Below are 25,189 nucleotides of genomic sequence, written 5' to 3'. Positions count from 1 at the left end.
AAACATATAGTTTTAAAAATTATAACAAGGCCATATTTTACATACTGCTCTGTGATTTCCTTGTTTTTACTTAAGTATAAAACTTGGAGAATTTTTCATCTTACAATAGATACACTGTACACTGTTTAAAATCTACATAACTTTCCATGGTTCATAGTATCTCATATGCCAAAAATTTGATCATTTTCCTATTAATTGTTCTTCCCTTTCCTCATCTTTCTCTCATTTTTTTCTTTCCTTTTTAAAAAAGCAGTTAATAAACTTTATTTTTTAGAGCAGTTTCGAGTTCACGGTACAGTTGATCAGAAAGTACAGAAGTTCTCATGTCTCCCTCCATCCTTATGTGCAGCCCTGTCCCACTCAGCATCCCACACCATGACTGTCTACATTCGTTAAAATTGATGAACCTACATTAACACATCAGTATTATCCAAAGTCTGTAGTTTACATTAGGGTTCACTCTTGGCTTACTGAATATTTCACTGAGTTACAAAGTGGAAATGGCTGAAGAAAGAATTAATGATTTGCAGATAGGTGTGAAGAAATTGCCAGAGTGCAATGTAAAGAGATGGAAAATAGGAGAGTGGTTAAGAGAGAAAGGGCCTTTTCCTTCTATAGTAAACACTATTGGTTCCTGCTCAAATTTCCTTAAGCCCACTTGAATACTTAGGTGAAATGAGTGGCTTAAAAAATACTTTTTTAAAAACTGACTCAAGAAACAGAAAACCTGAATATGCCAGTAATCATTAAATGACTTGCATCAGTGGAGATGGGTAGATAGGCATAGATGGGAAGACTCAGTCCTGTTACTCTCTTCCCTTAGTTGAATTCTGTGATTCACTGTAAAAGGGACTACTTCTCCCTCCCCCTTTAGTCAGTAGAGTGTATACCCTATTATCTGTTGTTATCAGGCCACATAGAAAGCATTCTTTCTGGGCATCCTCAATTCATAGATCAGAATTTTGGTTGAATCTCTGGTCCAGAGAAGGTGTTGCCATTCTACTAATGAACTGCAATTTCTTCCCAGCCCTTTCTATTCTGAGTCTTCCCTGTCCTTTTCCTGTCCTTCTGCAGTACTGATACCATTCTCAAATTCTTGCCCTAGATATATCCCAGGCACAATCCACAATCTGAGGTTTGTGCTTTAGAATCTGTGAAAGGGGGAACTCATTGCTTCCATGTGTGGTGGAGGAAGGTGTCTTCCTTTTCTTTGAGAAGTAACTAAGGACTCCTCCCTAAGGCATTAAGTATCCTCTCCTTCTCTTTATGATTACTGTGTCCTGCTCACTTGTGGGTTGGTGATATGTGTTGTTAATCTGGTCAGTGAATGAATCTCTTCTTAGCTTCCACTTGGAGCACTACTGGCTAATCTTTGCTTATTAGTGTCATTTGGCAGGCAGGGGTGACTCCCTTCTTCTCCCTGCCAGTTCTGGCTCTGGTTTGGTTGTACTATGTTAAGCTGGCAGGTATTCCTCTGAATTATTAGATACTACTTCTGAGACTGTATATAGTTGCTTTCAAAACCCATTTTACTTGAGGGCTGTAGTTACCTATTAGTTAGTGATAATTTTTGACATTCCTGGAAGAGAAAACATTTTTACCTTTAGTCTTCCCTATGAGGAGTGTTCATTGTTTCCGTTCTCCCCTTTACTGCTATAGGATGTTACAAATCTTCCCATTTCATTTGGGAAATGGCTCATTTGGGAACTGTGGCTCAAGTTTTAAGGGTGTGTAAATCAAGGCTGCTCCAGATATATATACAGAACTCAGATGACCTCCACTCCTTCTAGATACTATCTCAATGGTTTAGGGGTGGAAGCAGTTGATTTTGCACTGCTAATAATACTGTGATCATAGTGTAAGGGTCATTCTTGTTGCCCTGTGATATTCAATTTAATGCTGGTAAGGACATGTATGAAGTTTTTATCAATCTGTATTTATGAATGTACCTCTATATATTCTCCTTATATTTTTGCATTATTATTTACTTCAGTGATAAAACTCAAACTTATTAATGGTATATTAGTCTCTTGGGTGGTTTCTGAATAGGGAATGCCATATGTTTATTTTCTCTGAATCATCTTGATACAGAATTGATCCCTCAGTCATTTAAAGTGGGTGTATAAAAGGTTATTGTGCAAAGGCTTATGGGGGTTGTAAAGTGTCATTACAGGGACATTGATTTTCTACCATAGTTTAACATTGCTGCTTGCATTGCTTTCCCATCTCTCTCCAAAACTAGGCCATAGATTGAGTACCTGCCTTAAAGTACACACAGTTGCCCCTGCTATTTTTTTGCTGATGTAAGATGCTAAGACCTGCCAGGCTATCTAGTCAACTTGGCAAGGGGCTTAGTGAGAGCCATGTAATCTGTCTGTTATATCTGCTTAGTCTCTCAAATATCATTTCTCTAAAGATAGTGCAGTTAGGCATTTGAGCAGTTCTTCTCTCTGTCCTTGTTTGAGAAATTATGGCTCTGCCTCATAGCTTCCCTCCCTGAGGTATGGTAGAAATGACACTCATCCAAGTGATGGTTTTAACTGTCTCCTATAGGCAATATAGCACCATGGGGGACATTATTGCGTCTCTTAACTTCTACTTTGAGTTCTACTGAACTTTGGTTCAGTAGCTTTAATTTTAGTGTGAAATGCTGTTTCTCAATATCCATTCACTTGGCCTGAGAGGGGCAAGAGGAGGAGGACATAACATAGTCCTTAACTGATCAGTATGTCACTTTGGTTTGGTTCAGTAGTACACACATGACCTAAACCAGCAAGTCAGAGTAAATCTCAGAACAAAGACCTTGCTCTCTACTGTTGGACTGGATATGCTGATGATGTGAGTGTTAAGTTGTTGGGGACTACAATGTGGGTACTGAGACTAGATCCAGTCTAGGTGAAAGAGAGCCAGGAGTTGGATCCTTGGGACACCTGAGGGCTCAGTCAGTCAAGCATCTGCTTTTGGCTCAGGTCATGATCCCAGGGTCCTGGGTCTTCCTCTGCCAGCTGCTCCCCCTACTTGTGTGCACTCTCTCTCTCTGACAAATAAATAAATGAAATCTTTAAAAAGAAAAAGAAGAGTTGGATCTTTGTCATCCTCAAGCCTTGGTTGCAACAGAGGTCAACTTACTCCTGGTTATTCTCTTAAAATAAATAGCAGATTCTCTGTTCTGCTTACACCAGTGAGGAGTGAGTTTGTTTCCTTGTTACAGAAAGTCTTAATGGCTGAGGATACCTTAAGGAAATGCTTCTCCTATTCTTTGTAAGTCCTTCCAGATAGTTATGTCTCTACTAGATGTTGGGATATTTGCAAAGACTCAGACTTGGTTGTCATGCCAATTTTTTTTTTTTTTTTTTTTTAAAGATTTTATTTATTTATTTGACAGAGAGAAATCACAAGTAGATGGAGAGGCAGGCAGAGAGAGAGAGAGAGGGAAGCAGGCTCCCTGCTGAGCAGAGAGCCCGACGCGGGACTCGATCTCAGGACCCCGAGATCATGACCTGAGCCGAAGGCAGCGGCTTAACCCACTGAGCCACCCAGGCGCCCTTGTCATGCCAATTTTTAAAACAAACTTAATATCCCTTAAATAATTGACTTTTGATCAAGCGGTCTTTTGAAAATGTGCTCTGGAATTCCTGGGACTTCTGTAACTCTGTTTTTTTTTTTTTTTTTTTTTTTTTTTTTTTTTTTTTTTAAAGATTTTTATTTATTTGACAGAGAGAGAGAAATCACAAGTAGGCAGAGAGAGAGAGGGGAGGAAGCAGGCTCCCTGCAGAGCAGAGAGCCCAATGCGGGGCTCAATCCCAGGACCCTGGGATCATGACCTGAGCCAAAGGCAGAGGCTTTAACCCACTGAGCCACCCAGGCGCCCCAGAATATGCTGTATTAGACAGCAGGGTAATAGAAACTAGGTTACCCTTACCAAGGAGGCTTCTGAGTGCTTCCCACTTTCCAGAAGATAAGGCTTAGAATAATTTTTCACTGTGTTTATTATAGCTGTTAGCACAGTAATGTGTTTCTCTGAAGCCACATCTGTCTATTTCCCTGAAAAGGGTGTTTTTGTCAAGATGGCAGTAGGGGTTGTTCAAGTCCTGCAAATAGCTAGTTCAGTCTCAGAATGATATATTGACAAGTTAAACCAATCTTTATCTTGCTAATATTGATTGCCTCTTAGAACAAAACTCTGGTGAATTATTATTGTACTCATTATCTGTATATCCTGGCTCTGTATGGATCAGGGTCCTGGTGTGATGATGATGATGATGTTGGTTTGATGATGATGGAGATGGTGTGTGTGTGTGTGTGTGTGTGTTTCGCTAATTGTCCTGGGAAGGGGTGGACTAGGGAAACGTCATTGCAACTTACTCCTCTTGTAATCTAGTTATTACTGTATTAGTTTATGCCTTCATTCTGCAAATACTTATTGAGCACTTTAAAAAAGATTTATTTATTATTTTAGAGAGACCATGAGCAGGGGGAGGGGCAGAGAAGGAGAGAGAGTCTTTTGTTTTTTTTTTAAGATTTTATTTATTTATTTGAGAGAAAGAGAGAGAGTGAGAGAGAACAAGTGAAGGAGCTACAGAGGGAGAGGGAGAATCAGACTCTCCATTGAGTGGGGAGCCAGATGTGGGACTCGAACTCAAGACCCTGGGATCATGACCTGAGCTCTAGGCAGACGCTTAACCGACTGAGCCACCCAGCCATCCCAAGGAGAGAGAGTCTTAAGCAGACTCCCTACAGGGTGTGGAGCCTGATGTGGGGCTTAATCCCACGACCCTGAAATCATGACCTGAGCCAGAACGAAGAGTTGGATGTTCAACCAACTGAGCCACCTATGCACCCCAATTGTGCACCTTTTATGTGTGGGACACAGAAGGTGCAAAGATATAAAGTTTAATTTTTCTATTCATAGAGCTGATAGGCTAGAGTAGGGGAAATAGTTAAAAAAGCAATTATGATAGAATATAAGTTGATAGAATTGTAAATGCTTATTATAAGGGAAGGACAAAGGAGGGACAGGCAACCAGAACTTGACAGGGTAGTCAGGGAGTCTAAGCTAAAATTTCAAGAATGAGTGGAAGTTAGACAAACTGAGATGGAAGTATGTTTGACTATCTAACTTATTTATTTTGTTAAATCTTAATAAAATAGTTATATAATTATTTCAGTCTCCTGAAATAATAATGACCAATATTTAATGGGCTTTTAATATAAAAAATAATATATAATGGTCTTTTTCATTAACCAGCCAGTGTGTTAAGTTTTTACATGAATTACTTAATTTCTGTAAGGTACAGAAAATTTAAGTAACTTGCCCAATATAACATAAATAGGAAGTGGTAGGACCGCAAGATTTTACTTTTGATCATTGTGGTACACTGCTTTTTTTCATAATAGTCATCTAGTGAGTTTTTTCCTACACATTTTTAAAAAAAGATTTTATTTGTTTATTTGACAGAAGGAAAGCATAAGGAAGGGGAGTGGCAGACAGAGGGAAAGGGATAAGCAGAGAGCTAAGCAGAGAGCCTTACTTGGGACTTGGTCCCAGGACCATGGGATCATGACCTGAAGGCAGACACTTAACCTGGCTAAGCCACCCAGGCATCCTGAAATAGAACTTTTTAAGGTGGACTTAACAAATACACCCCAAATCTGGTTCTTTGAAAAGAACAATAGGTAAATTGCTGACCGAGAAAAAGGAAGACATGTTTATAAATAATGTTAATCTCATTTCCTCACGCCTCACTGATATCACCATTTCAGCAAATCATGTAAATTGTACCTTTAAAATATATATGGTTAAGTATTATAAGAATAAAAGGGGGGATTCTAAAATGGTAGAGGAGTAGGAGATCTTAGTTTCATCTGGTCGCAGGAATTCAGCTAGATAGCTGTCAAATCATTCTGAAAATCCGCAAACTCCAGCAGATCTAAGAAAAGAATAGCTGCAACTCTACAAATAGAAAAGTGATCACTTTCTGCAAGAATGACAAGATGGAAAAACTCAATTCAAATAAAGAGAACAAGAGGCAGTATGGATTGCCATGGACTTAATCAGAGTATGGATGTCAGAACCAGAGTTTAGAAGAATGGTTATAAAGATAGTAGCTGGGCTTGAAAAAAAGCATAGAAGACACTAGAGAATCCCTTTCTGGAGAAATAAAAGAACTAAAATCTAATCAAGTTGAAATAAAAAAGGGTACTAATGAGATGCAATAAAAAATGGAGGGTAGAACTGCTGGAATAAATGATGCAGAAGAGAGATTTAGTGATATAGAAGACCAAATGATGGAGAAGAAAGAAGATGAAAAAAGGATAAGCAAATACTGGATCATGGGGGGAGAATTTGAGAGAGTTGTGATACCATAAAACAAAACAATATTAGAATAACTGGGATCCCAGAAGAAGAGGAAAGAGAGAGAGAGGCAGAAAGTATATTGGAGCAAATTATATTGGTGAGAACTTCCCTAATCTGGGGAAAGAAGCAGGTATTCAAGTCCAGGAGACACAAAGAATTCCCCTCAAAATCAATAAAAATAGGCCAATACCTCGACATATTATAGTGAAACTTCCAAATCTCTGAGACAAAGAGAAAATCCTGAAAGCATCTTAGGACAAGAGATCCTTAACCTACAAGGGTAGAAACATTAGGTGGGCAACAAACCTATACACAGAGACCTGACAGGCCAGAAAGGACTAGAATGATATATCAGGTTGCTAAGTGAGAAAAATATGCAGCCAAGAATACTTTATCTAGCAGGGATGGCATTCAAAATAGGAGAGATTAAAAGCCTCCAGGACAAACAGAAACTAAAAGAATTTGTGATCATCTAAACCAGCCCTGCAAAAAATATTAAAGGAGATCTTTTAAGTGAAGAGAGAGCCCAAAAGTAACATAGACCAGAAAGGAACAGAGACCATCTACAGAAACAGTGACTTTATAGGTAATACAGTGGCACTAAATTTATATCTTTCAGTATTTACTCTGAATGTAAATGGACTAAATGCCCCAGTCAAAAGATGCAAGGTATTATGTTGGATAAAAAAGCAAGACCTGTCAATAGAACAAACACAAAAATCACATTGATAATAATACAATAATAGTAGGGGACTTACTTTAACACCTTACTCACTACAGTGGACGTATCATCTATGCAGGAGATCAACAAGGAAACAAGGGCTCTGAATGACACACTGGACCAGATGGACTTCACAGATGTTTTCAGAGCATTCCATCCTAAAGCAACAGAATACACATTCTCCTTGAGTGCAAATGGAACATTCTCTAGAATAGATCACATACTGCGTCACAAATCAGGTCTCAGCTGGTATTAGAGATATACCCTGTATATTTTTGGACCACAGTACTTTGAAACTTGAATTCAATCATGAAAAGAAATTTGAAAAGAACTCAAAACATGTAGGTTAAAGAGCATCCTATCAAAGAATGAATGGTCAACCAGAAAATTAAAGAAGAATTTAAAAAATTCATGGAAGCAAATGAAAATGAAAGCACAGCTTTGGGAGGCGCAAGGCAGTCCCAAGAGGGAAATACATAGCAATACAAGCCTTTCTCAAGAAACAAGAAAGGTCTCAAATACACAGCCTAACCTAAATGAGCTGGAGAAAGAACAACAAATAAAGCCTAAACCCAGCAGGAGGAGAGAAATATAGAAGAATTAGAGCAGAAATTAATGAAATGAAGCCAAAAGAACAGGAGAACAAATCAAGGAGACTAGATGCTGGTTTTTTGAAAGAATTAATAAGATTGATAAACCCCTGGCCAGACTTATCAAAAAGAAAAGAGAAAGGACCCAAATAAATAAAATTGTAAATAAAAGAGGAGATATCGTAACCAGCACTGAAGAAATGCAAAAATTATAACGTATTATGAGCAACTATATGCCAACGAATTAGGCAATCTAGAAGAAATGGATACATCCCTAGAGACATATAAACTACGAAAACTGAACTAGGAAGAAATAGAAAACCTGAACAGACCCATAACCAGCAAGGAAATTGAAGCAGTAGTAAAAAAAATCTCCCCCAAAACAGGAATCCTGGGCTGGATGGCTTCTCAGGGGAATTCTGCCAAACATTTAAAGAAGAATTAATACCTGTTCTTCTGAAGCTGTTTCAAAAAATAGAAATGGGAGGAAAACTTCCAAACTCTTTCTGTGAGGCCAACATTACTTTGATCCCCAAGTTAGACAAAGACCCCACCAAAAATGAGAATTACAGACCAATATCCCTGATGAACACAGATGCAAAAATTCTCATCAAGATAATAGCCAAGAGGATCCAACAGTATGTTGAAAAGATTACTCACTGAGACCAAGTGGGATTTATTCCCGAGCTCCAACGGTGGTTCAATATCTGCAAATCAGTCAGTAGATGCAGAAAAAGCATTTGACAAAGTACAGCAGCCTTTCTTGATTATGCCTCTTCACAGTGTAGGGATAGAGGGAACATACCTCAATATCATAAAAGCCACATATGAAAAGCCCACAGTGAATAGCATTCTCAGTGAGGAAAAAACTTGAGAGCTTTTACCCTAAGATCAGGAACATGACAGGGATGTCTCCTGTCACCACTGATCAACATAGTACCAGAAGTTCTAGCCTCAGTAGTCAGGCAACAAAAAGAAATAAAAGACATCCAGATCAGCAAAGAAAAGTCAAACTTTCACTCTTTGCAGATGCCGTGACTATTCTCTGAAAATCCCAAAGACTCCACCTCAAAATTGCTAGTATTCATACAGGAATTTAGCAAAGTGCTGGTTATAAAATCAACGCACAAAAATCAGTTGCTTTTCTTTCCAATATCAATGAGACAGAAGAAAGAGAAATTAAGGAGTCGATCCATTTACAATTGGACCTCAAACCATAAGATAACTAGGAATAAATCTAACCAAAGAGGCAAAGGATCTGTACTCAGAAAACTACAGAATAGTAATTGAAAGAAATGGAAGAAGACACAAAGAAACAGAATGTTCCATGCTCATAGATTGGAAGAACAAATATTATTAAAATGTCTATGCTACCAACAACAATCTATACATTCAATGCAGTCCTGATGAAAATACCATCAACTTTTCACAGGGCTGGAAAAAATAATCCTAAAATTTGTATGAAACCAGAAAAGATCGCAAATAGCTAAAGGAATGTTGAAAAAGGGAACAAGCTGGTGGTATCATTATTCTGGACTTAAAGCTCAATGATAAAGCTGTAATCATCAAGACAGTATGCTTTTGGCACAAAAACAGACACATAGATCAATGGAGAATTGAGAATAGAGAATAGAGAACCCAATAATGGACCCTCAACTCTGTGGTCTACTAGTCTTCGACAAAGCAGAAGAGAACATCTAATGGAAAAAAAAGACAGTCACTTCAACAAATGGTGTTGGGAAAATTGGACAGCCACATGCAGAAGAATGAAACTGGACCATTTCCTTATACCATAAATAGACTCAAAATGGGTGAAAGACCTAAATGTGGGATATGAATCCATCCAAATCCTAGAAGAGAACACAGGCAGCAAACTCTGTGACCTCAGCCCTGCAGCAACTTACTGCTAGACACGTCTCCAAAGGCAAGGGAAAACGAAGGCAAAAATGAACTGTTGGGAGTTCATCAAGATAAAAAGCTTTTGCACAGCAAAGGAAACAGTCAACAAAACCAAAGACAATTGACATAATGGGAGAAGATAATTGCAAATGTCTTGTCAGGTAAAGGGGTGGTATCCAAAATCTATAAACTTTTCAAATTCAACACCCAAAGAATAAATAATCCAATCAAGAAATGGGCAGAAGACATGAACATTTCTCCAAAGAAGACATCCAAATGGCAAACAGACACATGAAAAAATGCTCCATATCACTTGGCGTCAGGGAAATATAAATCAAAACCACAATAAGGTATCACCTCACACCAGTCAGAATGGCTAAAATTATCAAGGCAGGAAATTGCAGATATTGGTGAGGATGCAGAGAAAGGGGAACCCTCTTACATTGTGGTGTAGCCACTCTGGAAAAGAGTATGGAGGTGCCTCACAAAGTTGAAAATAGAACTACCCTATGACCCAACAGTTGCATTATTGGGTGATTTACCCCCAAAATATAAATGTAGTGATCCGAAGGGGCACATGCACCCCACTGTTTATAGCAGCAATGTCCACAATAGCCGAACTATGGAAAGAGCCCAGGTGTCCATCGACAAATGAATGGATGAACAAGATGTGGTATATATATATATATCAAAATATATACATGTTGTATACATAAAAACTATATGTATGTGTATGTATGTGTGTGTGTGTGTATATATATATTTATATATATTGTGTGTGTGTGTATATATATATTATATATAAATATAATGGACTACTACTCAACCATCAAGAAAAATGAGACCTTGCTATTTGCAACGATGTGGATGGAACTAGAGGGTATTATGCTAAGTGAAATAAGTCAATCAAAGAAAGACATTGTATGATCTCACTGATATGTGGAATTTAAGAAACAAAACAGAATCATGGGAAAGAGAGGAAAAAATAAGAAAATAAGATGAAATCAGGGAGGGAGACAAAGTGTAAGTGACTCTTAATTATAGGAAACAAACTGAGGGTTGCTGGAGGGGAAGGGGGGCAGTGGGATGGGAGAGCTGGGCGATAGGCATTAAGGTGGGCACGTGATGTAATGAGCCCAGGGTATTATATAAGACTGATGAATCACTGACCTCTGCCTCTGAAAAAATAATATATCATATGTTAATTAACTAGATTTAAATTAAAAAAACATATATAGCAGTTCTTTAAACAAAGAAGTAATAAAACACATATAGCAATTTTTTATGTATTTGGCAGAGAGAGAGAGAGCAACAGAGAGCACAAGCAGGGGAGGGACAGGCAGAGGGAGATGGAGAAGCAGGCTCCCCCCCTGAGCAGAGAGCCCTATGTGGGACTCGATTCTAGGACCCTGAGAACCTGACCTGAGCCCATGGCAGATGCTTAACTCCCCGAGGCACCTAGGTGCCCCCTCTAGCAATTTTGACCAGTTAGCACATCATTTCTGTCATGATGGTGGTAGTCCTCATAATCTCTTACTTGGGCTACTCCAGAAGGATTCTAAGATTGCAGGTCTGCTTGCAATCTTTTGTTTGTGGAGCAGTGTTTCGTGAAAATTCTCTACTGATTTCCCATCATACTGTGAATAAAATTCAGTCTTTACCAGGATCTACAGTACCTTTATAATCTGAACCGTGGCTACCTCTGTGACCTCATCTACCATTTCTCTTCTCCAGTCACATTGGCCTTCATTCTTGTTCCTTCAACATTCCAAGCTCATTCCTGCCTCAGTATTTTTGTAATTGCTTTTTCTCTGACCTAGATCTTCATATAAATTCTGAAGGATTGCTTCATTTCATTCAGATCTCTGCAAATGTCATCCTCTCAGACAAAGTTTCCCTGATCTTATTTGTATAAAATAGCACCTTATCTCCCTTTCTAAACATTGCCCTTTTTTATTTGTCTTCATAGTGTTTTTCACTACTTGAAATTAGATCATTTATTCATTTGTTTACTTATTGTATCTTTTCCCTTCTAAATTAGCAAAAATCTTTTATGGCTTTTTTTTTTTTTTTAAATAAGGCTTTATATTTACCTGCCTAGAAGGTCCCGTGATATATAGTAGAAAATGAGAACTCTTAGTTGAAGGTGGGAGAGAAAAAGAGATCTAACTACAGATATACCAGAGATTAAGGATGAGAGAATATTGCCTATAAGTTTTGGTTAACAATTTGAAAAATTAGAAGAAATGAGTTTTTCAAGAAAAATATAGACTATGATATTTAAAAATAAATGGAAACCTAAATTATTTATGTAAAATATCTGGAATAGGTGACTGCATAAGAACAGAAAGCAGATTAGTGTTTATCAGGGCTGGTTTCTGAATTCTGGTATATTAAGTATGTAAGTATCAAGTATATCAAACTATGCCCCTGCACTGCTGAATTGGTTGATTTGTCACAGTATTAGCTTTTTCTTATATATCAACTGTGTGTGTGTGTGTGTGTGTGTGTGTGTGTGTGTGTGTTATCTTTTAGGTAAACCTTCCTTATGTCAGTTATCTCACTTTTTGTCTTTTAATTTCATTCTTTTTTAAAAAAATTTATCTGAGGAGAGAGCAAGAGAGCAGGAGAGAGAGCACAAGCTGGGGAGAGGGGCAGAGACAAAGGGGAAAGTAGGCTCCCTGCTAAGCAGGGAGCCTGACCTGAGGCTCAATTCCAGGACCCTGGGATCATGACCTGAGCTAAAGGCAGATGTTTGACCAGCTGAGGCACCCAGCTCGTTCTTTTTTTTTTTTTTTTAGGATTGATTTCTGTCCCTGTTTTATGAAAGCCATGTCTTATTGTATTGTCTTTTGGATTTGAATTAGATTCTTTTAAAGGACATCCCTTTCCTTTAGTTAGCTGGATCATTAACTCCACTAGGAAAGGAACTATTGTTTTGTTCATTGCTGTATCATTAGCAGCTAGGACAGTACTGGTGCTTGGTAAGCATGAAAGTAATTGTTTGATGAATGAATGAGAGGATACATGCTCCCTTTATTCTGCAGCATTTTATAAAATGTACCTCATATTGACTTATGATATTTATCTATGTTTATCACCAGATGTGGGGTATGGCTTGGCCTTGGTTTTGCCATTTATTTATTCATTATTTGCTGAGGCTCTAGTATATGTCAGTCAGTGTGTAGGTACTGGGATGACAACATGACAAACATGGTCTGTCGCCTCGTGGGATATACATACGTTTAGTGTGAAAGTCAAACTCTGTAAGTTATTAGTGTTATAAAAGATCAAGAACAAGGTGTCTAAGTATTGGGAGTTATAATTGCTGGAGGTAATCTAGTTTGGGGCATGAGTGAAGGTATGTGTTTATTGGTTAGAAAAGTAGGTGGGTGAGAATGAATAGAGGATGAGATTTGATTATCCAGATAATAGGTGGCAGAGTAATGGCAGTGGATGAACTAGAGAAGGAGGACACTGAGAAAGGATTTTTATGTTTTTAAGATGGGAGGATCTTGAGCATAGGGAGATGCTGATGGAAGGAGCAATTAAAGGAAGAAGTTCAAAATCTAAAAGACAAAATATAAAAGGTCCCAGGAAGAAGGAAGGGAGTGGGATACAGAGCAAAGGTAGAGAATTTGACGGTAATGCATTTATCTGTCCAATTGTCTGTTTTTAGTTAGTGACAGAGATACATTTATTTTTTTCCTATTTAGATTGATAACACCACTTCCTTCTGCAGTGAATTTGTATGATTTTCTTTTTTGAAAATTTTAATTACAGTATAGTTAACATACAATGTTATTATTAGTTTCAGGTGTACAATATAGTGAGTCAGCAATTCTATGCATTAATCAGTGCTCATCAAGATAAGCGTACTTTTAATTCTCTTCACCTAAGTAATACATTTATTTTAATAGGAGATGAAGGTGTGTGTTGATGGGCTCAAATTTGTATGTTTGTTGGTAGATAAAGGAATTCTTTCTGATAATTTTTCTTTGTGTTATGGGAGCCAAAACCATTGGCTGAGAGTGTTGGGGTGAAATGGAGTCAGAGTTCAGAAGGAATTAACTAGAGAAAAACAGTAGATTGCTGAACAATGAAAACGGTCAGTTGAAATTTGCAACCATGGATTTCTAGTGTATGAGTCTAGTCTGGCTAGTAACATGACTTTCTGCAGTAGTGCTTAGTGGGCTTGATAGAGTAGAATCAGCTTGAATTTTGATTTTTGTCTGGTTGTGGAACCAGAGCAAAGAGGCTGAGGAGTTTGGAATTTTGGTGGGAGAGTGATTGAAGTGATAGATCCAGTATTCTCATTGGGCGATATAGAACTAAAGACCACAGGGGACTGATTCCTCGGACTCAAAAGTCTTCATTTAATATTGCCATATTTGTTGAAATGACTTCCTGAAATCTGGGGGGGAAAGTTCTACGCTTATTTTCTTGTGCTCTTGCATGCCACATTTTCATTTATGTTCCCATCTTTTTCTTTGGTAATCTAACTAGAAAACTTTAACATTGTGTAGGTTGACAGAAAGATTTGAGGCTAAGTTTTAGATTTCTGTACACCTTACACATCTAAGGCACACCCCAGTGCTGTTCTTAGGTGATGTTATGAGAACTCTTTAGATATAGTATAAATTTTTTTTTAGGATTTTATTTATTTGAGAGAAAGAGCAAGCACAAGTGGGGATGAGGGTGTGTGCAGAAGGACAAGCAGACTCCCTGCTGAGCATGGGGCCCATCATATATTTAGTGGCGTAAAACAACACACAGCTGTATTATATTTCTTACAGTTCTGGAGATCAGAAAGTTGAAATGGATCAGTTATGGGCTAAAACCAAGGTTTCAGCATATTTGTGCTCCTTCTGGAGGCACTACCAGAGACTCTTTTCCTTATCTTTTCCAGTGTCTGGTAGCCACCTAAATTTTTTGGCTTAGGGCTATACCACTTTGACCTCTCTTCTGTAATAATGTTTTCTGAGATGTTTCTGCAGTCTTTTCCTGTTTTAAGGACTTGTGTGATTACATTGGGCTCATCTAGGTAAAATCTAGGATAATCTCCCTTTATTAAATTCTTTAACTTAAGCACATCTACAGAGTCCCTTTTGCCATGTAAGGTAGTAAGTCCTAGAGATTAGAATTTGGATACCTTGGGGGGGGTGCTTTATTGACTTTGTTCTTTTTTGAGAATGTTTTCCCTCTTCTGGCTCCTTTGCGTTTGCGTATGAATTCTAGGATTGACTTCTCAATTTCTGCAAAAAGGTACCTGCGATTTTCTGAGGTTACTGCATTGAATCTATAGATCAGTTTGAGGAATATTGCTGTCTTAACAATATAAGGCTTTCTAATCCATGAACAGGGGGTGTCTTTCCATTTATATAATTAGATTTTTAAAAGTTTTTTCAGTGATGCTTGGTAGTTTTCAGTGTATAAATCTTGTGCCTTTTTTTTTTTTTTTTGCTTACTTTATTCCTAAATTTTTAAGTGTTCTATTTGATGCTATCACAAATGGAACTGTTTTCTTGATTTCATTTTTGGATTGTTCATTACTATAGTATAGAAATACAACTGATTTTTTTTTATTAGCTCTGCTAGTTTTTAGTGGATTCTTGAGACATATATAAGGTCAAGTATATCTGTGAATATAGACAGATTTACTTCTTCCTTTCCAGTTTAGGTATTTCTCTTTCTTTTTCTTGCCTAATTGCCCTGGTTAGAACTTTTCTAACAATGTTGAATGGAAGTAATAAGAGCAGACATCCTCTTTGTCTTAGGGGACAGTAGTGTCTTTGAGCTTTAAGGTTGATGTTAGCTGTAGGTTTTTCATAGATGCCCTTTATCAAATTGAGGAAGTTTCCTTCTGTTCCAAGTGTTGGGTGGTTTTGTCATGGAAGAGTGTAGTTTCTGTCAAATGCCTTTTCTTTTTATGTTGAGGTGATTATTAGGGTTTTGCCCTTTATTAGTATGGTGAATTACATTGATTGGTTTTTCAGTAGATTGATGGTTCATTTCTATGAATGAAATTTATGAATTAATAAATTTCTAAAATTTACTTATCGATTATTGAGTGTGAAAAAATTCATCTGTGATGTGGTGATCTGAAGACTCATAGTCCAAGATTTACATTACACGATCAGTTTCACCTTCATCAGTGTTTAGAGTGCTTTCGTCTATCTTTTTTGCATTCATCTTCTCATCTAAGAATTGTAAAACATCTTCCTTTGATAATATTCTTTTTGACATTTTTGGCAGAAAACGAAAGTTTCTGTATTCTCAAATATGTTCTCTGAGAGCTTTAAAAAAAAAAAAAAGAAAGAAAAGTCTACAAAACTGGTGTTGCCAAACTTGTTGAAAGTTGATGCAACACTTTTCAGCAAAGTGATAAGAAAACCAAAGGAGGATGTAATAGTGATAATTTATTTCATTGTTGAGTCATTCTTTTAGAAAATTCCAGCATGGGGATGCCTGGGTGGCTCAATTGGTTAAGTGTCTGCCTTTGGCCCAGAGTCCTTCAGTGGTTTAGACTAGGTATCACAAACATGAAAGCTTAGGGGCCATGTAGAAAACAAAGCGTTTGGATCAGTTAATTATAAGACAATTAGAAATGACTGGGGCCCTGTGAATGGCTTGTTTGTTATCCTTCTGCCAGAGATTTTTTACTTGCTAGGAATTTATTTGATGATTTCTCCTGAGAGAGATACCATTTTAAAATTTGGACATATAATTTGGAAAAGTAAGATGAAATTTAGCCATATATTACTATCATAAATCCAATTAGATGGAGCTGCCATTTCCCACTTAGCTTCAATTTTGTGGAGTTTCTGTACTAATATTTTATTACAATAAATTTTGGGGTGATGTGTTAACTTGAATAAGAAAGTCATTTTATCAAAGTGTAATATGAGACGGATAATTAGTTTTAAATAAGTATTTTATGTTTCATTTCATTCTTCATATACTTCAGTCAATTTTTATAAAATATTTTAGGACTAGCAAAGAAAAACCTCTATACTTCAAAAGGTGATCATTGTAATAGTTATTCATTCACTTTCAAGAAAATAAAAATTGAAGAGTTATAAGATTTATTGTTTAAATGTTATGGTTTATTTCAAAACATGGAATATATTTCATATATATCATTGCATATGACACAATTTTTTCAAGTTTTCAAATATTAGTGAAGTAAATACCAGACATAGATTTTCTACTTCTCAGGCAGCCTCTTAAAGTAAATAGGGGCTAAAAGAAACTAAGAATAGCTCTCAAGATGAATATATTTCTTAAATGTTTGAAATACTCTTTTTAGGATTCATCACCTTATTTATCTTCACTGATTAAAAGGGTAAGTTATTTGTTGGTGTTCACCTATTTCTTTATCTTTTACACTGTATTAGTGACTTTACTAAGCTGACTTATTCTAATAGTTTATAAATTCCTTTAGGTTTTCTAAGTATATAATTATATTGTCTGTGAAAGTAGCATTTTTATTTCTTCTTTTCCATTCTTTATATTCCATCTTCTTACCTTTTTGTAAAAGGCGTAGTCCTCCAGGTTCATACTGAGTGTAAGCGGTGATAAGAAGTGGTCACATCATTCATTTCATGTAGAATATTTTTATTCATTTACCATTAAGTATGATGTTTACTATGAGTTTTAAAAAGGGTATGTTTCTATAGTATTAAGGAACTTATCTTATTTCTAGTTTTATAGAAGGTTTTTAGATCATGGATAAGTAAGTGTTGAATTTCATCAATTACTTTTGCTTCATCTATTGATAATATTTCTTTCTCTTGTTAATGTGGTTTAAGTTGTATTGATTTCTGTATGTTCAATCATTTTTGTATTTCTGGATTAAACCCACAGTGGGTCCTGATCAGTGTATTGGTAGATTTTATTTTCCCAATATTTTGTTTAGGGTTTTTGCATCTGTGTCAAAAGAGAGGCTTATAATTTCTTTCTTGTAAATTATTTCTTATAATAACCATATAATTTTTGTTATCAAGCTTATGTTATCTTTGGAAAACACGTTTGGAAGTAATCCCTATTTTTACTATCTGGAACTATTTGTGTGATATTGGTATTATTTCTTATTAAATGCTGGTAGAATGCGTTGTTGAATGATCTAGACTTAGAGTTTCCTTTGTGGGAGTGTGTTTTTAACGTACATAAAAACTTTCAAATATATAGAAAATTTAACATGATTTTACAGTTAACACATGTATACCCACTACCTAGAATCTGCTGTTAACATTTTGCTATATTTGCTGTATTACATTATCTGCCTTACCATTCATCATTTCATCTTATTTTTTGATGCATTTCAAAGGAATTGGAGACATATGAGGCTTTCTTCTGAATATTTAAGCATGAATGTAATTAAGTAGAGTTCAATGTTTACTCTTTTCTTTTGAGGTAAAATATATATGCAGTATGATTCATAAGTCTGATGTGAACATTTGCTAAATTTTGACAAATGCCTACATCTGTGTGTTCGAGACTTCTTCAAGATACAGAATTTACCATCATCTTAGAAAGTTTCCTTGAGCCTTTTCTCAGTTAATCCTCAAATTTACCCTCAAGAGACAACCATTATTCTGATATTTTTTCTACCATTGATTACTGCATACACTTTTATGTCAAGTTCTTTTATTCAGCATATTTTAATTTTGAGATTTATCTATGTTATATATGAATATATGAATAGTTCATAGCTTTTTATTTATTTATTTATTTTTATTTATTTATTTATTTAAAGATTTTATTTATTTATTTGTAAGAGAGAGAGAGAGCGAGCACAGGCAGACAGAGTGGAAGGCAGAGTCAGAGGGAGAAGTAGGCTCCCTGCAGAGCAAGGAGCCCAATGTGGAACTTGATCCCAGGACGCTGGGATCATGACCTGAGCCGAAGGCAGCTGCTTAACCAACTGAGCCACCCAGGCGTCCCAGTTCATAGCTTTTTAATGCTGAGTAGTATCCTGCTGTATGAAAATCCCAAAGACCCCCATTTTCCTCTTGATGAACACCTGGGCCTCTTTTGGACTGTTATGAATAAAGCTGATATGAAAATTGTTATAATAGTCTTTTTATGCACATGTTTTAATTCCTCCTGAGTATATATGTAATGTATGGAGTTGTATGTTAGGAATATGCTTAGTTTTGTAATAAACTGCTAGACTTCTGCCTAAGCAATTGTACTGTTCAACTCCTGAAACAGTATATTAAGAGTTTCGGTTGCTTTTCATCCTTGTCAATATTTGATATTATCAGTCTTTCAAAAGTTTGCTTTTCTGATGGATCATAGTGGTAGCTCATTGTTATTTGTATTTTCCCAGTGACAGATTTTGTTAATCTCTTTCAATATGTGTGTTGGCCACTTATATACTTTTATAAAAAGTGTCTGTTTAAATCTTTAACCCATTAAAAGATGTGATTGTCTCTTTGTTGGGTTGTAGGTGTTCTTTATATATCTTGGATATCAGTTCTGTTAGATACATGTTTTGTGAATAATTTCTCCCAGTTTGTGACTTGCCTATTCATTTTGGTGATGTTATTTTTTTATGAGCAGATTTTTTTTTTTTTAAGATTTTATTTATTTATTTGACAGAGATCACAAGCAGGCAGAGAGGCAGGCAGAGAGAGGAGGGGGAAGCAGGCTCCCTGCTGAGTGGAAAGCCCGATTTGAGGCTCGATTCCAGGACCCTGAGATCATGACCTGAGCAGAAGGCAGAGGCTTTAACACACTGAGCCACCCAGGCACCCCTATGAGCAGATCTTTTTAAAATTTTTAATAAATGCCAAATACATACTTTTTTTCTTTTATGGTTATTACTTTCTGCATTCTAAGAAACCTTTGCCTATCACTGAATAATAAGGATATTCTTTTGTGTTTTCTTCTAAAAGCTTTATGATTTTAGCATTCATGTGTTTGATGCTTGATTTATTTTGAATTAATTTTCATGTATAGTGTGAAGCATAGATCAAGGATAATTTTTTTAAAAAGTGGATATCTATTTGTTCCACCACCACTTGTTGAAAAGACTTCTTTTTACTCATTAATGATTTCATCCAAAAAAATGGCCATATAAGTGTAGGTCTTTTTCTGGACTGCCTATTCAGTGTTGTTGATCCACTTGATGATACTTAATGAGAGTACCATACTACCATACTGTCATGATTTCTGGAGCTGTAGAGTTAAGTCTTGAATTCAGGTCATTTATAAATGCTACAGCTTTGTTGTTAGTTTCCAAGATTGCTTTGGTTGTTCTTGGCTCTTTATATTACCATGGGCATTTAAGAGTGAGCTGCTCAATTTCTTTCTTTCTTTCTTTTTTTAAAAGATTTTATTTATTTATTTGACAGACAGAGATCACAAGTAGGCAGAGAGGCAGGCAGGGGGAGGGGGAAGCAGGCTCCCTGCAGAGCAGCAGAGCAGAGAGCCTGATGTGGGGCTCCATTCCAGGACTCTGGTATCATGACCTGAGCTGAAGCCAGAGTCTTTAAGCTGCTGAGCCACACAGATGCCCTGAGGTGCTCGATTTCTTTCTTTCTTTCTTTCTTTTTTTATAAGATTTTATTTATTTATTTGACAGCGAGCGCGAGAGAGAGATCACAAGTAGGCAGAGGGGGGGGAAGCAGGCTCATTGTTGAGCAGAGAGCCCGATGCGGGGCTCCATCCCAGACCCTGAGATCATGACCTGAGCCGAAGGCAGAGGTTTAACCCACTGAACCACCCAGGTGCCCCAAGGTGCTCAATTTCTTAAAACAAACAAACAAACAACAACAACAACAACAACAACAACAAAACCCAAAGCCTGTTGGAATTTGAGGTTTTGTTGTCTCTTTAGGACATTATAGGGAGAATCAACATTTTGGCAATATTGAACTTTCTACTCTATGAACGTGGGTCTATCTCTACTTAAATATTTATTTATTTAAAAAGGTTTTATTTATTTGGCAGAGAGAGAGAGAGAGAGAGAGATCACAAGTAGGCAGAGAGGCAGGCAGAGAGAGACGAGAAGCAGGCCCTGCTGAACAGAGAGCCTGACACGGGGCTCAATCCCAGGACCCTGAGATCATGACCTGGGTTGAAGGCAGAGGCCTAACCCACTGAGCCACCCAGGGCTCTCACTATAGCAATTTTTATTTTATCATGACCTGAGGCTTTAACCCACTGAGCCACCCAGGTGCCCCTTTAGTGTCTTTTATTAAGGATTTTTGAATCTATGTTCATGAGGTTTGTGGTCTGTAGTTTTCTTATAATTTCTGTTGGGTTTTGGAATTAAGATCATGCTGCTTTCATAATATATGTTTCGAAGTATTCCTTCTATTTTCTTAAGGAAATTGTATAAAATTGGTATTGTTTGTACCTTAAATGTTTGGTAGACTTCACCAGTGAAATAATCTGGCCCTGTAGTTTTCTTTCTGGGAGGAGTTTTGATAAGTTCAATTTCTTTAATAGAAATAGGGCTTTTTCACATTTTCTGCTCAATTTTGTGTCAGTTTTGGAAGTTGTATTTTTTAAAGTTTGTTTTATGTAAAACAGTAAATTTTGTGTAAAGTTGTTACAGTATCTTCTTATTTAAAACAGCCTTTAATATGTGAAATGGTGTCCCCTATTCCTTTCTGATATTGACAATATCTCTCTTTTTTTTTTTTTATTAGCTTTGCTAGGGATTTATTAACTTTACTACTTTTCAGAAATCCAGTGTTGTTTTTTTTTAATTGATTTTATTTGTTTGGGATTTGTTTTCTATTTCATTTAAATAATGTTTTCTATATTATTTCAGTATTTCAATAGAATGTTTTCTATTTCATTTCTTTTTCTTTCCTTTTGCTTTCTTTGATTTGCTGTTTGTTTTTGAACTATATGAAATAGAAGCTTAGATACTGATTCATCCTTCTCTTCTGATGCATTCCATCTTCTGTATATTTATTTATAAACATTGTTTTAGTTTCATTCTCTATGTTTCCATCATATATATTTTCATTATAGTTTATTGCAGATATATTAAAATTTCCATTGTGATATGTACTTTTATTTTTTGACTCATAAGTTATTTAGAAGTATGTCACTTAATTTCCAAGTAGTAGGGAAGTTTCTCAATTTTTAAAAATTGTTCATTTGGAGAATATGCTCTCAAAGACTTAAGTCCTTTGAAATTTATTGGAACTTGCTTTATGATGCAGACTGTGGTTCATTTTGGCATGTATTTTGTGTACAGGTTGTATATTCTTTTTATTTGGAAGAATGTTCTGTGTATATTAAGTCTAGTTGGTTAATCGGGTAGTTCAAATCTGTATCTTAGTAAAAAATTTTTTTCATCTGTTTGATCTTGTAGCTATTGTCAAGGGTGTGTTTGTCTCCCATGTGATTATGGGTTTTCCATATCCTCTATTAGTTTTGTATATTTTTAAGCTTTGTTATTGGGTCCATTCATACTTAGAAGTATGATATCTTTTTGTTGGTTTGACTTTTTAATTATTAGGAAATGTCTCTCTTTATCTTTAGTAGTGTAAACACTTAAATTGCTTTAAGTTGACTTTGATATTGGCATAGCTCTGACAGCTTTCTTTTAATTGTTTTTTGGATGATATGATTTTTCTCATCATCTTCTATTTAATCTTTCTTTGAATATAAGTAGTATTATAGTATAGTTAAAATTTAACATGGTAGCTATAATTTGAGTTTAAAGTTAACATCTTATTATTTGTTTTATTTTATTGATGTGCACTATGCTTTTTTCTCTCACTTTTTACCTTCTTTTTTTTTTTTTAAAAGATTTTATTTATTTATTTGATAGAGAGAAATCACAAGCAGGCAGAGAGGCAGGCAGAGAGAGAGAGAGAGAGAGAGGAGGAAGCAGGCTCCCTGCTGAGCAGAGAGTCTGATGCGGGGCTCGATCCCAGGATCCTGAGATCATGACCTGAGCCGAAGGCAGCGGCTTAACCCACTGAGCCACCCAGGCGTCCCTCACTTTTTACCTTCTTTGGTCTGATGAAATATTTTATTTTTTTTCTCACTTCAGTTAGCCTTTAATGGCTATTCTAGAAATTACTACATTAATTTTGAGTCACTGCAGTCTGATGGAGATTATTACTTCTGCCATTTCCTGCATAATATAGGTATCTCATTTTTAACTCCATTTATCCCAGTCCTGGTTTTTTTTTTTTGGTTATTGTCACACATTTTAAATCTACATATATTTTAAACTTAACAAGTTAGTAATGTAATTATTTTTATGGTCATTGTTCATGTTTGCAAACATTTACCTTTTTTATGGCTCTTTCTTTTTGCATTTCCATGCTTTTTTTCTAGTTTATTTTCCTTCTATTGGAAGAAATCTGTTTTAGTATTTCTTTTACTGATATATTCTTTTTTTTTTTTTTTTTTTTTTTTTTAAGATTTTATTTATTTGTCAGAGAGAGCGAGCGAGAGCAAGCACAGGTAGACAGAGTGGAAGGCAGAGTCAGACGGAGAAGCAGGCTCCCTGCGGAGCAAGGAGCCCGATGTGGGACTCGATCCCAGGACGCTGGGATCATGACCTGAGCCGAAGGCAGCTGCTTAACCAACTGAGCCACCCAGGCGTCCCTTTTTTTTTTTTTATTTTTTTTTACTGATATATTCTTGTTATTTTTCTGAAATCACCTTTATTTCATTTTCATTTTCAAACATTTTAAAATTGTGAATAGATTTGATTGGCTTCTTTTTTCTTTCAGAATTTTCAGGAAGTCATTCCATTCTCTTCATCCATTCGTAATTTCTGTTGAAAGTTATTTCTGTCTGTTGATTGTTGCTTATTTAAATTTTTCATTTTTCTCTCTAGCTCTCTAAAGATGTGACTTTATGTTAGGAAATTCTTCTTTGTTATTATTTCAAATATTGGTTCTTTCTTGTTTTCTCTTTCCTTTCTTCTGGGATTTCGACAATGTGTATGGTAGAACCTTTCAGTGGATTCCATCATATGCCTCTTATTTTCGTATGTTTTTCAACCTTATTTCTTAGTGCTTTGATTTGGATATTTTTTGTTAACCTCCATTTTAGTTTATGTTTATTCTGTTCCATCTGCTGGAGGCACCAAGTATTGACAACACTTTTCAGAAATTTTGCTACGGAGAGTAACAATATTGGCAGTAATTGGACCATGTGGGAACAAAGAGAGGGACTTGCTTATTTGTTTTTTGTTAAGAGATACTAGCATGTTTGTGTTATGATGGAATGATTCAGTAGTGTGAAAAAAATTAAAGCTGTGTGAGAAGGAAAAAGTAGATGTTTTTTGGCAAAAAGTCCTTGAAGAGGTGAGAGAGGACATGATCCAAAGCACAACTGGAAGAATTTTCCTTTGATAGAAGTGAGACATAAAGAGGATAGGCACTCGTTCACATATATCAGTGGTCTTTGAGGTGGAATTCTGGCTCGGTCAATGGAAAATATGCACCTGGTCTAAGTTTCTAGACTCTTATTAAATTTTGGATACGTGTGTGTGTGTGTGTGTTTATGGGAAAATTACCCAAGAGAAGGAGAGTCAAATGAAAGGGTAAGCTATATTTATAACTACCTAATTCTTTATTTTATTTCTTTGTACCCTTCATGATATCTATCTTTATCTCTTAGGGCACTCAAAGTATTATAGTATATTTTTAAAGAAACACTAAAAGGTTTAATTAAGTTAATTTAATTAAATGTTTTTGTCATATTGTTAAAATTTCTGTACTATATATTTAAACATAATTTAATTCCAGATAGTGCATTTAAAATTAATTATTAATAATATTTTGAGTAGAAAATCAAGTTTTCTAATGTATTTTCCCATATTTTCTTTTACAGTCTTGTGAGTACTAGAATAGCACAACCATGTTTCGGAATAGTCTCAAGATGCTTCTTACTGGAGGGAAATCAAGTCGTAAAAACAGATCAAGTGGTAAGTGACTATATTACACTTATTTTGTATGATATTTTAGAAAGGGAAGTTCTTTTAGGGATCTGAATTGATGCTACAGCTTTATATTTATTAAATGGTTTGTTTAATTTAGAAAAAAAGGAAGTTTATATTCCTCTAGGCTGCCATAATCTTAATTAAGATGTTGGAACACTTGAATACTTACCAGGAGCAGTCAGATAAAAGAAAGCTTGTGGAGGAAACATATTTATTTAAAATATATGACAGAATAATTCTTCTGTGTACTACTTATTAAAAACTTTCTAGACCAAAATTTACTTTATGAATTAACATGTGATATTATTTCAGTCCTAGGCACTCTTTGGCGCAAGAGACTATATAAATAGAAACTGTCTTCAGAGGGTTGTACAGAAAGTAAAATACAATGCAACTGAAATAGAATTCTGCAGTCATTAAAGTTTATTAAGGTTGATTTAAGAATAAGAAGTAATTCTTAGCTTTTAAAGTAAAAACAAACAGAAATTATATATATACTTTTTGGAGAAATGTTGATGAGAGATGTACTAAATATTTATTTTTTGCTAATGGGTTATAGATATATATTATATTCTTTTAATCTTTCCAATTTCCCAGTTTTTCTGCATTTTACAAGTTAATTTTCTGTTTTGACAGTTTTTGAGATTTGCCTTATTTGGTGTATGTTTTGGATTTACCTGAAGATA

At 35.7% G+C, this 25,189-nt stretch overlaps 1 protein-coding gene across 9 annotated transcripts in view; it reads left to right on the top strand.

The window, feature by feature from the left end:
* The window catches only part of TANC2 (tetratricopeptide repeat, ankyrin repeat and coiled-coil containing 2), a 363,508-nt gene that overhangs the window by 30,159 nt on the left and 308,160 nt on the right, over positions 1–25,189 (top strand). For 7 of the 9 annotated variants that reach the window (XM_059147239.1, XM_059147241.1, XM_059147247.1 and 4 more), the window contains exon 2: positions 24,395–24,488. In XM_059147239.1, the coding sequence (XP_059003222.1) occupies positions 24,422–24,488 (67 nt within the window). In that variant the 5' untranslated portion in view covers positions 24,395–24,421. Of the gene's footprint in view, positions 1–16,894; positions 16,914–24,391; positions 24,489–25,189 lie in introns of those variants that run through there. The other 2 variants (XM_059147236.1, XM_059147242.1) reach the window with 2 other exon arrangements.

The sequence above is a fragment of the Mustela lutreola genome, chromosome 15, assembly GCF_030435805.1.
Source record: "Mustela lutreola isolate mMusLut2 chromosome 15, mMusLut2.pri, whole genome shotgun sequence".
In the NCBI taxonomy this organism is placed as follows: domain Eukaryota; kingdom Metazoa; phylum Chordata; class Mammalia; order Carnivora; family Mustelidae; genus Mustela; species Mustela lutreola.
The sequence above is the reverse complement of the archived record's forward strand: the minus strand, read 5'-3'. Positions and strand labels throughout refer to the sequence as shown.